Raw genomic sequence first — 16100 nt, 5'->3', positions numbered from 1 at the left:
TCTGTTAGGACTCGTAGAAGGACTATGTTCTTCCCAGCTACAAACACAACATCAGACACTCATGATACTATAGTAAATCTTTGTCTCCTATAATGTAAACCTACTGTGCAAAAACATATAACAGAGGATCCAGCATGTTTCCAGCCTTTCCCAATCTCCTATCGTAATAATACTACAATTGTTGATATGGGCTGCCCATATTTTATGAAAGCACTGGCTTCTCTGTAAATATGTAATAGCTATTTCAGCCTTGGACATTCACCTCTGTGGGGAACAGTGAGTTGAGTATATTCTACTGAAGGCTGCAAGCCTAGACCTATTGATCTCAGTGGAACTTATTTCTGAGTTAGAATAGAACTGGCTGCAAATGTATCAGCATAGAATTAGGCTGCAAATGTATCAGCAAGTAGTTTCAAACATTATATCCCACATCATATTTATAGAATACAACATGCTCTCTCAAACACTGCTGTGTTAACTGCAGACAAAAATAATAATAATGTGCCCCCTTTTTAAACAGAGGGACTTTAACTTTCTTGTGCCACAACAAGGGTTCTAAAATCAGTCTGTCAAACTAAGGGAAACCAAGGATTATTTCTTGGAATTTGGTGGTGGAATTAGGCTGCATGCAGAGTGAAGAGTTCTTGCTCCAGAGTCTTTTGGGTATCTGAATGTTGACTGCAGTGAGTCAAGCAGTGTAAGAATTTATTGGGATATAAATCTACTGAGAAAAATAGCTGCATTAATTTTGCTCAAACTTTTGAATAGCTGTCCATGATTTATGATATCTCTTAACAGACAGCTTAACAGACATATATAGCCAGGATGCAGTCACAAGTACCCTCATAACCACCAAATATGCAGATGCAGCCAGGCAGTTTCTAACTCTGGCCAAGAACATCTCCTTCACTGTTCAGTAGGATGAGCTGGAATTGACCTGCATATTTCCTCCAGTGGAACAGATTCCCTAAACAACCAATTCAGATAATGAACTTTTCTTAAGAAATTTGATTTCCCTAAACAACCAATTCAGATAATGAACTTTTCTTAAGAAATTTGATTTCCCTAAACAACCAATTCAGATAATGAACTTTTCTTAAGAAATTTGATATCTCACTTCTACCTTTTGGCAATATGAACATATGTCTTCTTACATTGATCTCTATGGTAGCTGAAAATAAATTACTGAAAGGCTGTTTAAACTCCCAATATACCCAGTTATTTCAAATTCTTCCTTTAAAAAAATACCCAAAACATATTTTCCACAGATGATTTTAGAGTACAATATTTTTTTTGCAAAACTCTAATATGAATAATAGGCAACAATGAAACCTTGCCAAATGCTTTTTTTAAAACAATAACAACATTTTTCTTGAGTGCTTCAAAGAATTTTCCATCACATTACAATGCAACTGTAACATATAAAAAAGAGAGGATACAGAACAGTGGCCAATGAATACCACAGCTGGTTTCTCTTATAACTACAGAAGGAAACGGTGGCAAGTGGAACAATGCTGACTTTCCACTTTCAAGTAGTGTAGTGTAAGCTGAAGCCAAACCGTAAAGAGTATATATTTTTTCACTCTGTTTATCCAAAGTCTGGTCCAGGAAAACATTAATTTTACAGCTTTAAAAATAAAGTTCTGCAGTTTCATGCCAGTTTCAAGAACTAACCTTTCATGTTGCAAAAATAAGGGAAGTATTCTTTGCTGCTGTGAGCTTTTGTCATTATCTCCTCATGTTAGTTCTTCATGGTTTGTGAACTGTAAGCACCACCCGAAAACACCAATAAGGTCCCTTTCCCCAGACTGCCTTTGAGTGCTTTAGAAGAAACTATCATTTGGGGGCTCAGTAGATTATTTGGAAGGCTGGCCTTCTCTCATATTTCTGAACTTATTTGCACTGTGCACAATTGTCATTTTTTTGTTATTAATTTCCTTATCCTAATTTTAATCCCCCCCCCTCAAGATTGGGAGAAAAGGCAACTTGTTTCTACAGCATTCAGTATTGCAGGAACCGAAAGGATTTAAATTGGGAATGGTGTGAGATGCGTGAACCCAGTACTTCTGGCACATTGCTGATCTATGTGCTCATCTGTCACATAGGCTGTGCTTACTTGAGCTGTAGCTAAGTTGTAAGTATCAAACATGCAGTGTATGACTGTCCCGCAGCACATTGGCACGTATCTGACCAGTCTCAAAAGGGGCTGTGCATTTGTGCTACTTTTCAGCACCGAAAAGAGTACAGTGAAGGTGCCTGCTTGATCTCAACAGGCAAGGAGTTCCAAAGTGCAGGTGCTGCCACAACTAAATGACCGAGCTCTTATAAATGTGGAATGGGTATGATGTGGCACCTGTCGTAGTGCCAGTTGCACTGATCGAAGTGGTCCAGTGGGCACATGGACTCAGCATTTACTTAATGGCAGTGGTGGCTGGTGCATGTTGGAACTGGTAGGGTGGAAGACAAGGAGACCAGCAGAAGGTAGAGCCATAACCAATGATACGTAGCATCAACGGATCCGAATTTTTGTCCCATCCTCCTCCCTGCTGAGTTCTACAAGGGCAGCTCTTGAGACTGAAGAGTATGCTGGTAGCCATTCCACCTCCTGGACTGCTTCTAAGAGAGAAGGCAGGCAAGTGGGGGCTGGCTGATGCAGACAGGTTGGTGGGGCAGCGCCCCAATGCACCATCCTCTACTATGTGTCACTTTTTCATGAATTTCAGCATGTTCCACATTCACTTAGGTTTGTGGGTCATCATCCAAAGAAGTGTTCCACATGTGCGGAAGAAAACAAGGCTACAGCTGGAGGCTTTGTTTCCCCTTTGACACTGGGAACATCTGTAGCAAAATAACAACAAATGACCTGGCTGCATATCTGGGTCCTGACCGCAGAGTATCCTCAACAGTGTTTTCTGCAGATTGGGAGGTCCTTTATCTCAGTTAATAGCCATACTATCACCAAGGCTCAGCACAAGTGACAGAAGTTTAAGATAGTAAGACCACATCTAAAAAGGGGAAAAGAGAGGACCCAAATAATTACCGCCCAGTCAGTCTGACATCAATAGCAGGGAAGATTCTGGAGCAGATCATTAAGCAAACAGTCTGTGAGCACCTACAAAGGAATGCTGTGATCACCAATAGTCAGCATGGATTTCTGAAAAATAAGTCATGTCAGACTAACCTGATCTCGTTTTTTGACAGAATTACAAGCCTGGTAGATGAAGGGAACGCAGTGGATGTAGCCTACCTTGATTTCAGCAAGTCATTTGACAAGGTGCCCCATGATATTCTTGTAAAGAAGCTGGTAAAATGCGGTCTTGACTATGCTACCACTCAGTGGATTTGTAACTGGCTGACTGACCGAACCCAAAGGGTGCTTATCAATGGTTCCTCTTCATCCTGGAGAAGAGTGACTAGTGGGGTGCCACAGGGTTCTGTCTTGGGCCCGGTCTTATTCAACATCTTTATCAACGACTTGGATGATGGACTCAAGGGCATCCTGATCAAATTTGCAGATGACACCAAACTGGGAGGGGTGGCTAACACCCCAGAGGACAGGATCACACTTCAAAATGACCTTGACAGATTAGAGAACTGGGCAAAAATAAACAAGATGAATTTTAACAGGGAGAAATGTAAAGTATTGCACTTGGGCAAAAAAAATGAAAGGCACAAATACAAGATGGGTGACACCTGGCTTGAGAGCAGTACATGTGAAAAGGATCTAGGAGTCTTGGTTGACCACAAACTTGACATGAGCCAACAGTGTGACGCGGCAGCTAAAAAAGCCAATGCAATTCTGGGCTGCATCAATAGGAGTATAGCATCTAGATCAAGGGAAGTAATAGTGCCACTGTATTCTGCTCTGGTCAGACCACACCTGGAGTACTGTGTCCAGTTCTGGGCACCACAATTCAAGAAGGACACTGACAAACTGGAACGTGTCCAGAGGAGGGCAACCAAAATGGTCAAAGGCCTGGAAACGATGCCTTATGAGGAACGGCTAAGGGAGCTGGGCATGTTTAGCCTGGAGAAGAGGAGGTTAAGGGGTGATATGATAGCCATGTTCAAATATATAAAAGGATGTCACATAGAGGAGGGAGAAAGGTTGTTTTCTGCTGCTCCAGAGAAGCGGACACGGAGCAATGGAGCCAAACTACAAGAAAGAAGATTCCACCTAAACATTAGGAAGAACTTCCTGACAGTAAGAGCTGTTCGACGGTGGAATTTGCTGCCAAGGAGTGTGGTGGAGTCTCCTACTTTGGAGGTCTTTAAGCAGAGGCTTGACAACCATATGTCAGGAGTGCTCTGATGGTGTTTCCTGCTTGGCAGGGGGTTGGACTCGATGGCCCTTGTGGTCTCTTCCAACTCTATGATTCTATGATTCTATGATTCTATGATTCTATGATTCTATCTATGTTTACATTTCATACGCTGATGAATTAATTTAAATTTTAAAAAAAAACCTGTGTTTCAAAATAGGGGTCATTTGGCTGGGCTGCTGTGTGTGAGGCAAGCTAAAACCACTATTTGGTGTGTGGAGTTAATTACACAGTTCTCTGGATGGTGGATGGTCTAATGTGAGACTGGTGCCACACTTGCATTAACTATTATGGACAATTAAATGAAGGATTGGTTTTTCTGCAGCTGGTCTTTAATACACATTAAACTTGCATACTTCATACTGTAGTGTTTGTGCTTTACATTTTGGATAGTTCAGTTAAATAGTACATTTTTTTTCAATAAGAGTTTTGCTTGAGTCTATGGGAGTCTTCCAATATATTAAAAAAATGCATAAAACAAAATTTATTTGGAGAGGTCAACCAAAGATATTTTGGGCTTATTTGAGTTTTGCAGAAGGAACAAAACAGAATGCTAAAAAGCCAGAATATGAATACTTTCCATGGTTTATTCCAAAGCAATAGCAGGAGCGATTGGGTTTAAATGAGTTTTCTTCTTCTTCTTCTTCTTCTTCTTCTTCTTCTTCTTCTTCTTCTTGGAATTGGAGAAGCAAATTATCCAAAAACAGAACATGAACTCCCCCCCTCACATTCTGTGAAATTAACATTAGAGGATTACTTGAGACTAATGAATTTTGAAGTATGCTTTGTCTGGAAACTATGCTATTGTCTCAGTATAAACAGGTTTCAACAAATTTCTGCTGAAAACAGATGCAACACTGTAAGAGTGAGAAGGCAGTTTGATAGTGCCATTGATACCTATAATGTAAACTTATTTTTCCCCCTGACCTGATGTGTATGCTGTTCAGACTTGTTTTGTGTGAGATTCAGGCTAAACTGAGAAAACACCATTCCTCCACCCCAGAAAGGAGAAAAAGGGATGTATCCAATGTTAGTAGAGAAGACCCACTGAATTAATGGACAGGACTAGGTCCATTAATTTCAGCTGGTTCTACTCTGAGTAGAATTTAGTTGGCTACAACCCAAAGGCTGTCATTTGCATCACAGCTATGGTTATCTATTGGCCAGTTTGTAACACCAGTTCCTTCAGTCTGTATCTTCCATTCTCCAGCCCCAGATTTGTTTTGAAATTATGTTTAAAAGTTTTAGACTTTTTATTGCATTTGTGTTTATTATTCTTTTTAAAGTTTTTTTTTAAATATTGTGCAAGTTTATCTACTTGTTCCAAGGCTTTAATCTCACAGCTTGAAAATTAATTTCTTATTGCCTTTCAAAGCATATTCCAGTGAGTAAAAATATGTTCTTGCTTTCCGGCACTGTACTTAACATTTTATGGTATGTTTTAAAATACGTAATGAGGCTTTTGTCTTGCACAAAGACCATCCTTTAGTCCCCACAGTAGGACTTCCAACTATGTGACATTTGCTGGCATAGCCAGTTTTTAAGGCTGGATTGAGGGTAGAGCCATACCCAAACATATGTGGGAAATCACTTGGAAAATGTTAAGTTTATATGCAGTGTGTAGGTTGTTCCTAAGAAAAGACTAAATGTTGTTATATGGTTTTTTCCCCTCAGAATTCTGGATAAATAAAAGCTGCACAGTCAAGCTACAAATCCCCTCCACTTCCCAGTGGGGAGGAGTTGCTGTGGACCACATGGCCACCCACTTCCCTCTGGGGGCGGGGGACAAAGTCCTGCGTCACCCAGAGGTTCCTGGTCACGTCATTCACCAACCAGCCAATCCGCTGGCTGGGGGTGTGGCCAGGCCCCATTTAAACTGAGGTGCGAGCCGGAGAGCTTCCTCTTTACTCGCTTCCTTGATCTCCCACCCTCCCTCCCTATTTTTCAGGTTTCAAATTTGGCCTTGCTATGGACCTCAGTTGGTCGCCCTTGAGGGGCCTGGTAGGAATTTTTCCACTTGGCAAATTAGCATGGGCCATTTCGCTTTCACCTACCTCATAGCAGTCGTCACAACTTTGTAAGGATTGGTGGTTAGGCATTGGTTGATCTTATGATGGGGGAGGGGAGGTGTGGCCATCACCTGCCCCTCCAAGCTTAAGGGTATTCCGTTAAAGGAATCTGGGGGTGTGGATCTTGTCCAAAGCCCGGGGCGGGGCTAGGGCCATGCCACGACCCCGTTGGGAACCCAGGGGGAGCTCGAGTTGGTTTTCATCGACAGGGCTCCCCCTACCGGTGGTTGACCCTTACTGGACTCCCTGTGTGACAGGCAGGAATCAGATATAGCTGGGTCAGTTCCAATGCCTAAGCCAATACAGCTCACATTCTGTAACCAAGAAAGTTGTGGCCTAAATTTGCCCAATAACATTAACCTAATATCCGTGTCCTTGTGTCTTATTCATCAATGAGGGGGTGGTCTCAGGGTCTTGCCACGCAATGGCATTAACTGCAGTACTCTTGCTTTTTTGTTTGATTAATATGACTAGGCATTGGGAAAAACTTAAACAAAATGATCACAACCTTTCTTTTGTTATTCTATGGGTAAAAGTGGCATTCTGGTATGTTCAGCCTAGTCTTTCTAGAGTGTTTTGATCTAAAATAATTAACCCATCTTAAAAACAACATCTAGTAAAATGCTTTAGACATGCTACTTCATACAAAATATTCACAATTGATGGGTTTCTTTTTCTTTTACAATTCAGAACAGATGTATCATTGGGAAGTACCTCTACACGTTCCCTAAAGGACAATGTCACGGTCACTCACTGCAATGCTGTGAAAAACCAAAAATACAAATGTCAGATATCTTCAGCAAAGTTCAAGCATATTTACATTATGTGGCTCAAGATCACAGATGGAATAACATTGCTTCAGTCACCACTAATGTTAGTCAAACCTACAGATATTGGTAAGTTTCAGTTTATTGGCCAAAGTGTTAAAATCAGAATAACAATAAGAGTCTGAGGAAGCTTCCAAAATGATGATTCCAGAATATACACTGAATATACACTGTGACAAAACTTAATTCTATGGAAAACACCCTCCCTCAAAGCAACACACAAATACATAAGCTAGTGTAGAATAAAATGTTGGTATTGCAAGCCCTTTTTTGCTTTTCCCAACATACTTTAGTTGTATAGCAAAATAGAGTAAGTAAAATCAGTGGTGTAAGTCCTGAATGAATTCCCTAAGATACGTGAAATCTCATCCTATTGTAATTCCAGCAATGTTAAGCTTGTTCTTAAAGCTGCCATAATTCATAACAATAATGACATACTTCTTTCCCCACATGAAACTGATGGTGGAAACTGTTCAGGCTCTTAGGGCTCATCCAGACTTCCATTTGTACCACTGCTTTCCCTTGGGAAAACTTGATTTTTTATTGCTGAATCAGAGCAGATGTCAGTCAGGATTTTCATGGATTTATGTTTGCTACAACTCAGTGCTGAAGAGCGGGTTTTCCAGGGGAATGTAGCGGAGCATACAGAAAACCACTTGGACCTTATTGCTAGAAAGCATGGGACAAGTGGGAAACCTGCTTTTTCTAGGCATGGGATAAATGTAAGCCTGGACACGCCGCCCTTGGTATTTTCAGCTTTTATGCAGCATTTACTTTTTCTACAAAGTAAATGAAGAGCAATGTTTATTAGCTCATGGTGTCCTTAAGATTTAATCATACTGTCATTTCTGAAGTAAGAAAATTTTTGGCACAGTAACTTTGACCCCTTCGGTAGGCCGGTTCTGTTCATTGCATGGCTGGCATTGGAAGCCTGAATGAGAGGAGTTTCTAATGAATTGAAATGAATTATCCTGCACAGTTCTTAACCATACCTGCAAAATCCTTTTCATTTTATTTTTAAAAATGTGGTTGTTGTGGCACAGGGCAGAACTACGCAAGATGGTGGCAAGTTCTGTGTGTATGAATATTGAACTGCCTCAGTCACACAGAAAAAGAGGGAAGTAAGGCTCCAAAAGCAAAAGTGTCATTTGGATAAATAGTGCAGAACTCTCCCTACACTTCTCCCCCTGCAGCTCCTCTTATGTTGCTTCTGGTACTGGAGCTCATCTGAGGAGAAGAGTTCATGGGGGAAAGAATTCCCTAAGAGACAGGTAGGGAATCTGCAGGCAGGAGGAGTGTCCTGCTTGCATTCCTCCCAGGTGAGTCTTTCCCCCTTCTTATAATTGGATAGATGCTCTCCCTCTTTCTGCATGGCTGGGGCAGTGTAAACATAGAACAGCCACTGTCAAATCTAATGTGGCAGTAGTTAAGATCCTAGAACCTGCTTCACAGAAACAAAAACCAGCTTTCCCCCCTAATGGTTGAAGGTGTACTGCTGGCACAAAGTTAAGAATGGGCTTTAAGTTTTGCATGGAGGAAATGTTCATCTGAAAGCAGGTAAAATTGCCAAAATTACTAGCTTGAAGAAAACAGCCATTTGACATGTTTTCCATAAATAATCATTTTTGTACCCAGGACTCCTTCCTGAAATCCATGGAATTTTTAAATGCCTAACTCTGGCTGGATTGTGCATACTATGTGCAAAGAAATATTCATTTATTGGAATCGTTAAACTGTTGCATCTTCACAGCACAATGTGGATTTGAAAAAAATAAATATATATACATTAACTCAAATGAACTGCCTGGATTCCTGAGGGTGATGTCGCTATCAAAAATTGTTGGAAAATCTCATTCCAACCCCTAGAACCTTCTTCATTCCAGTTCAATGAAAAAAGACAAGAGGGAAAAGGGGTTTCTAGTACATTCAGAAGATGCTGAGACTCAATAAAGTTCTAAAGGGTTACTTATTAATGGGTGTTTTAAAATCAAGGTACAGATTCTTTTAAAATTAGAATTTTAGCATTTAAAAAGGTGAAAGCTTTGCTTCTGCTTTTTAATCAAGTCATGGGAAATGGTACAATCAGATGGCGGATGCTTTTAATGTTTTGTTGCTTTCTGGCTGAAGAAGCAGGTCCTTATGAACATTTGACCATTTATGAACTGTTTAGTGTTTTAACATTCTCACCATAATGAAAAGAACATTTCAGTAGCCTATTTTTCTTAGTATCTTTTTTGTAATTAATTGAAACCTTTTAGAATGACCATTTCATGTTGCTTACAAATTAGGTTAATGCTTTTGAAAGATGATGGGATTATAGGAATAATGCCACAGTGATTCTTTCAAATCATGTCACTGAGTGGCCTGCTACTTTAAAACTGTACTATCTAGCTTAATTATATCTAGAATTAAAAATGGCACTAGGTGGAGTTCATTTCACATCAAATCCTCTGTAAGGCCTTGAAGGAATATACTCTTGTGTGTACAATCAGTCCTCTGGACCACAGCCATTGACTACATCCAGTTAAGGTTGCAACCCTGCATCCATATACAGTACCTAGGAGTAACTCCCATTGAACTCAGGGGGACATAGTTTTAAATAAACATGTATAGGACTCTGCTTTCAGTAAATGCTTGAATTGTACTTTAAGTCCCAATCGCAACTTTTAATTGTTTTCTTAGATGTATTTATTCACTGTTTATCATTTTGTAATACCTAACCAATATACAAGGCTAGAACCATAAAAAGATAAAAATCACTAAACAGAAAATACCAGCATGTATGGCTGGAATCACTCATCTGAAAGGGCCTGCCTGAACAAAACATCTTGAACAAGTTTCAGAAGCCTAGCATTGCCAGCATTCCTCTAACATCAAAATGGAAATCCAAAGGGTTGGTGCTAGAACACTAAAGGTGACCATGGAAACAGCTACAGGAGCATATGGTACCCCTACGAATGGCCCTCCTGAGGATTATAGAGACTGCATTGGTCCGTGGAGGGAGTTAGACGGTCTCTCAGAAAGCCAGGGCCCATGTTTACAGATTAGTCTGGCAGCACATTGGTAGTCAGTGCAGTACAACATGCTGTTGGTAGGTCTCTTAGGTCAGCTGCTTAGTAGCTGCATCCTGCACCAACTGCAGCTTCAAGACCAACCTTAAGGAGAAAGCCCCACACTGCAGCAAACCAATCTTGACATCCACCAGTGCATAGACCACTGTCTCCAAGCTATCCCTAACCGGTATTGCCATAGCTGCTGTACCAGCCAAAGTTGATAAAAGGCATTCCTAGCCACTGAGGCCACCTGTACTTGAGTAACAAAGATGGAGCTAGGAGGATGCCCAGACTATGCACAGGTTTCCTTCAAAGGGAGTGCAAGTCCATCCAGCAGAGGCTACTGACCTTTCCAGGACATGGTAAACACTTGGCCACAGCACCCACCCTAAGGGCCTCTGCTTATGGAATTTTGCATTCAAGAAAGGATTGACTAAGGACCAAATGCATGTTTGCATTTAACATACGTGGCTTGTGTGTTTTTGTTTTTTAAATTAACAACTGTTTGTGGATTGACAATTAAGTCCCCTACAACATCCCTTCTGGCTTTGGTACTGTTAGTCACCCTGAGAATTAGAAAACATTATGTCATCCTTTTGCACTGTCGTCTTCATCACTGAAAGAAGCTCCTCACTTTTATTGCTTCACCACTACAACTGTAGGCTGAGGTTCCTTTTCATCGTTACATCCCAGCTATGAAGCCTCTCTTCCAAGCCTTCAAATGCTGAATGATAGAGGGATTTTGAATTAATTGTTTTTTTCTTCTTTTGGAAACCGAACAAGCTGCCACCACAGCTCTTCCAGACCACAACCGCAACTCAGGAAAGCATTTATGAATATGTTGAAATACTTTCAGTGAACTGGGGCATGAGGCAGTAGGTTATCCTTCATAGCTTAAAGCCAAGTAAGGTTAAAAAGCATGCTCCAGTTACTGTGTCACTTTGAAAGTGGTTTTGCATCATTGTGTGTATGCATGTTAATGTATAATATGCATATATTATGAAAAATGAATATAAAATAAAAATGGGAATATAAGTGGTTATTCAGAGTAACCAGCATGCTTAAACTACCTTGTTGATTATAATGTTTTACAGTAAAGCCTGAACCTCCATCACATCTGCATATAGATATGACAGACGAAGGACAGTTAAAGATATCTTGGTCTCGCCCAGCATCAATATCATATCCACTTCAGTATGAAATAAAATGCTTTGCAAATTCAACTGAAAATGTTTGGCAGGTGATGCTTTTCTTGTTCCTAAATTCACTCTATGAAATAAGCAAGCCAAAGATGAAAGTTAAGTTCTGATCTAGGAAATCCTTGTCTTAATATTAACAGCCCTGAACATTTCATTTGTGAGAATTTTGTAAAAATAATATCAATAATGCACTACAAAATTTCTGAACAGGAATAGAACTATAGACTTTTTCATGTAACTAATACAAACAATGATAGTTTCATATCATGGCATGGTCCAGTAAACATTGCTGCCAAAGTACTATTGAAATCAATTGAATTAAAGTAATCAAAGGGATTAAAACTGATGACTTGAGTTTTACTGGGTTGCACTAACATGGTTTGTGCTGTAGGGGCACTGATGTAAGAGATTATTACTGTTTTTTGGTTTGTTCGTTTTTTAAATAGTGAGATTCAGGCAAAATTCACCTTTAATGGGACCATATACCATTGGCCCAGCTCAAGCTACTTGTAAAAACTCACTCTCTGAATGTATTTTAAACTCATATGCTAAGCAAGCACAGTTTGGGCCAGAAACCAAACAGATGTGTGAGCAAATAGAAACCACTTCTGTGTGAACACATTAGGGTTGGCAATTCCACCTAATGATGTTCCCCATGTACATCAATCCAAAAACTACTGGGGGGGGAGGGTGACTTGAAAAGGAGATCTGGAAGAACCTCTAGGTGCACATGGAACTCCTACATGCAGTTCTTTGCATTATGGCCATAATAAGCCCACATCATATCTGGATGTAAACCCCCCACCGGGAGGGGGGGGGAGCTTTCCTCTAATTAATGTATGTCTTTGCTTCAAGTTAAAGTGGTGCAAGAGTGGCATTAATAGTGTTGTTCTGTTTGTTTTTGACATAATTTAATAGGTGGTTGAGAAGACCATGGAAACGTCATTGATCATAAGCAATACACTATTTGATTCTTCATATGTAGTTCAAGTCCGATGCAGAAGCCTTTACGGACCAGGCCTTTGGAGTGACTGGAGCACACCTTATAACTTGAATCTACAAGGTTTGTCCCCAGTGGAAATCTGATTTGCTAGTACTGTGGAAGACAAAGAATGGACTAGGTGACCCTTGGGGTTCTGTCCAACCCTACAATCCTATGAATCTCAATATTTGATCATTACCTGTTTTGAAAAACATATCCCTATTTATAAGGCGTTATATGTTATAGGAATAATATATGTGTGTGGACTTTCTTCACCAGGCCAGGCTGGGTGGCACGGTTCTGCATCTGGAAACCACAGAACAAATCATACTTTCAAAGAGCAAAATGGTCAAAGAGTTCCTGGACATTTCTTACTTATCCAGTCACTATGCGAAACTGCTTTATGCACATACATTCCCCCCACCTCCAAGCTCAGATTTTAGTTCTCGGAGGGCAGAGCCCAGTTATAGGCACTGTGACCACTGAGTGGGAGATGATACAAGGGATCCTTTTTTTAATGGGATATTCCCCCATGAGTTCCTTATCCCACTGAGAAGATGGGAAACTCTCCCACAAATCTGGATGCTTCCAGGGGATCTACAGTATTATTATTATTATTATTATTATTATTATTATTATTATTAATTAATAATAAATTATTATTATTATTATTATTATTATTATTATTATTATTATTGAATTTATTATACTCCCCTATATCCACTGGTCTCAGAGCAGTCTACAGAATAAAATAAAAATACAAAACCACAAAATCCATAATTAAAATAAAAACAATAACAACCCAATACCCCCCCCCAAAGAAACCTCCCATTTTAAAAGGGCATAGGAAAGAAGGAAGCCAATTTTACTTTCCCCTCTATAAGCAAATAGCTATCCATTATTATAGTGGGGGGGAAAGCACTTGAAGAACACCTTTTTTTACGGAAACAGAAAGTGCTTAACTTCTCCACTGGTGAGTGGGCCAACCCCACTGACAGGCATCAGTGTGCATAGTGTGTCTGAAAGACGTGTCTCTTTCCCATTTTCTAAGGAAAGAAAAACTTTTAGGGTGATGGAAGCATGGGCTGTAATTTTTTCATTCTTTAGTTCTGGCATCAGGTTCAGGTGTGAGGAAGGAGAAAACACAATTCCTGTGCTTGTGAATAGGAAAGCATCTTTCAGTTTCTTTACAGGGTCTCAAGGGTATGTTCAGCTTGGATGTGCAGTCAAGGAAAAATAGTCCTGGACCCACTCCTTTGTCTCACTCTAGCAATTGGCTTTCCGGACTCCATCCCATTTGCCAGTATATTGTAAGAAACAGTTTCTGGCAATGCACACAGAATGCATGGGAAACAATGTAGTAAAGGATTATAAGTCTCTAATGCATAAGATGAAATATTAATATTCAGCAAACATGTGCTTTACTGGGCACATACCATGTTGTGACGAGCATGACGAGAACCTTAGGAAGGGTAATATCTTCCCTGCAGGGAACTCAGATAGGGCTATTCTCTCAATGGCTAATTCTAATGTTAAACCAATAGAAAAAGAATTAACCCATTAATGAAGTTGTGGCAGCAAAGAAGCTGTTTTGTATTCACCTCAGTCCATTAACACCAGAAGTACAAAATGCTGGAACTAAACAATTATATATTTATGTATTTAATTAGAATTATGTTCAGACCTATATTTAACACTGAAGGCTGTACTTAGTGTAAATTGGTAATGCTGCATATTGCAGAGCCTGGTTTGTGGGAACTCCCTCTGAACTGCACTGCACTGGATGTTTATTCTTTCATTAAAGAGTTACTATGCAGGAGTCAGCAAGCTAACCCTTTATAGTGAAACACTTCATTGTAGTAGTTTACCAATTAGTGATCAAATTGGGTTACTCTGGCTGTGTTTTGTCACCCACCAAAGGATTAGGACCAGTGCTATTTTTCCACAAGAAGAGGTGCCAGAACTCACCATGAACACCTCCATCATTCGCTTAGAATGGCAATGGCACCCACCGGGGAAGTGCCAGGACTAAGTTCCAAAAAATAAACCCTGATTGGGAACTAGGGACACCTGTGCCTCATTACAATTATTTAACTGTTTTTTGGTGTGACATGCACCCTAACCTGGGAGTACTAGAATCTGAGCTTGGAGCATATGGACATTTGACATAAATGTTTCCATACTATGATCACTTATAGTGATCGCTTGTATTATGATGTCCTGTGTTTGTGTGTCTGTTTTGGAGTCCTCTTGAAGAATAGTATGTGCATAGCTGTGGGCACCAAAGCGGCACTGAGTTGCTAAAATCTCTATCTATCTATCTATCTATCTATCTATCTATCTATCATCTATCATCTATCTATCTATCTATCTATCTATCTATCTATCTATCATCTATCTATCTATCTATCTATCTATCTATCTATCATCTATCATCTATCTATCTATCTATCTCTATCATCATCTATCTATCTATTTATCTATCTGTATCTATCTATCTATCTATCTATCTATCTATCTATCTATCTATCTATCTCTATATCTATCTATCTATCTATCTATCTATCTATCTATCTATCTATCTATCTCTATCATCTATCTATCTATCTATTTTTCTGGGGGGGATGCAAGGGTACGCATACCCCTAAACATTTTGTGAATCTAAGTTTGGCCTCATTGAGGGGCAGTATTTCAATATGAGTAGGAAAATGAGAGTACCCCTAAACATTCTGTAAAGGGGAAAAAAGCACTCTATCATCTATCTATTTCATGTACACCCCAACTTTTCCCCAAGGATCTCAAAGTGGTGTACATAGTTCACTGCCTTCCCATTTTATAACAACCCTGTGAGGTACATTAGGTTGAGAGTGAGTGAATAGCCTATGGTCACCCAGTGAGCTTCATGGCAGAGTGGGAATTTAAACCCAGGTTTCCTAGGTCCTAGTCTGACACCCTTGCCGCTACACCACACTGGTCCTCTTAAACTGACAAAATGGTTTCTCCTTTATAGAGTGGTATACAATACAGAAAAACTCTGAGCCCTTTTTTCAATGTATGACTCCTTTTCCAGTACATGTACATGCCATTTCTTGTTTGCTGTTCTCTGTATCTTATGTATGCTTTCACTGAATACTTAAATTGACTGAACCTTCCCCCTGTAGCTAAACATTCTACACACACACACACACACACACACACACACACACACACACAGTGTTTTTTTCTATAAAAAAATGTTGAGGGAGCACTCTCATTTTGACTCAAGAAAACCACCATTTTATAGTTAAAATCGGGAAAAGTAAATACAGTAAAAGGACAAAAGTACAAAGAGTCACTAAATGTTTAGCGTATGCATCCCCCTGCATCCCCCCAGAAAAAAGCACTGCATATATATATATATATATATATAAAGGTAAAGGTACCCCTGCCCGAACGGGCCAGTCTTGACAGACTCTGGGGTTTGTGCGCCCATCTCACATCTATAGGCCGGGGGCCAGCGCTGTCCGCAGACACTTCCAGGTCACGTGGCCAGCGTGACAAAGCTGCATCTGGCGAGCCAGCGCAGCACACGGAACGCCGTTTACCTTCCCGCTGGTAAGCGGTACCTATTTATCTACTTGCACCCGGGGGTGCTTTCAAACTGCTAGG

At 40.1% G+C, this 16100-nt stretch overlaps 1 protein-coding gene and 1 long non-coding RNA gene across 7 annotated transcripts in view; one reads left to right on the top strand and one right to left on the bottom strand.

Annotated features, from left to right (window-relative positions):
* The window catches only part of LEPR (leptin receptor), a 56934-nt gene that overhangs the window by 20158 nt on the left and 20676 nt on the right, over positions 1–16100 (top strand). For all 3 annotated transcript variants that reach the window (XM_082227560.1, XM_082227558.1, XM_082227559.1), the window contains exons 5-7: positions 7082–7287; positions 11366–11511; positions 12389–12533. In XM_082227560.1, the coding sequence (XP_082083686.1) occupies positions 7082–7287; positions 11366–11511; positions 12389–12533 (497 nt within the window). The remainder of the gene's footprint in view (positions 1–7081; positions 7288–11365; positions 11512–12388; positions 12534–16100) is intronic.
* LOC309534982 overlaps positions 4633–16100 on the bottom strand; it is a 60778-nt gene continuing 49310 nt past the window's right edge. For all 4 annotated transcript variants that reach the window (XR_014220949.1, XR_014220950.1, XR_014220951.1 and 1 more), the window contains one exon: positions 4633–7152. This is a non-coding gene — a long non-coding RNA (uncharacterized lncRNA). The remainder of the gene's footprint in view (positions 7153–16100) is intronic.

The sequence above is a fragment of the Podarcis vaucheri genome (assembly GCF_965113315.1).
Source record: "Podarcis vaucheri genome assembly, chromosome: 6".
NCBI lineage: Eukaryota > Metazoa > Chordata > Lepidosauria > Squamata > Lacertidae > Podarcis > Podarcis vaucheri.
This window is presented reverse-complemented; position numbering and strand designations above follow the sequence as displayed.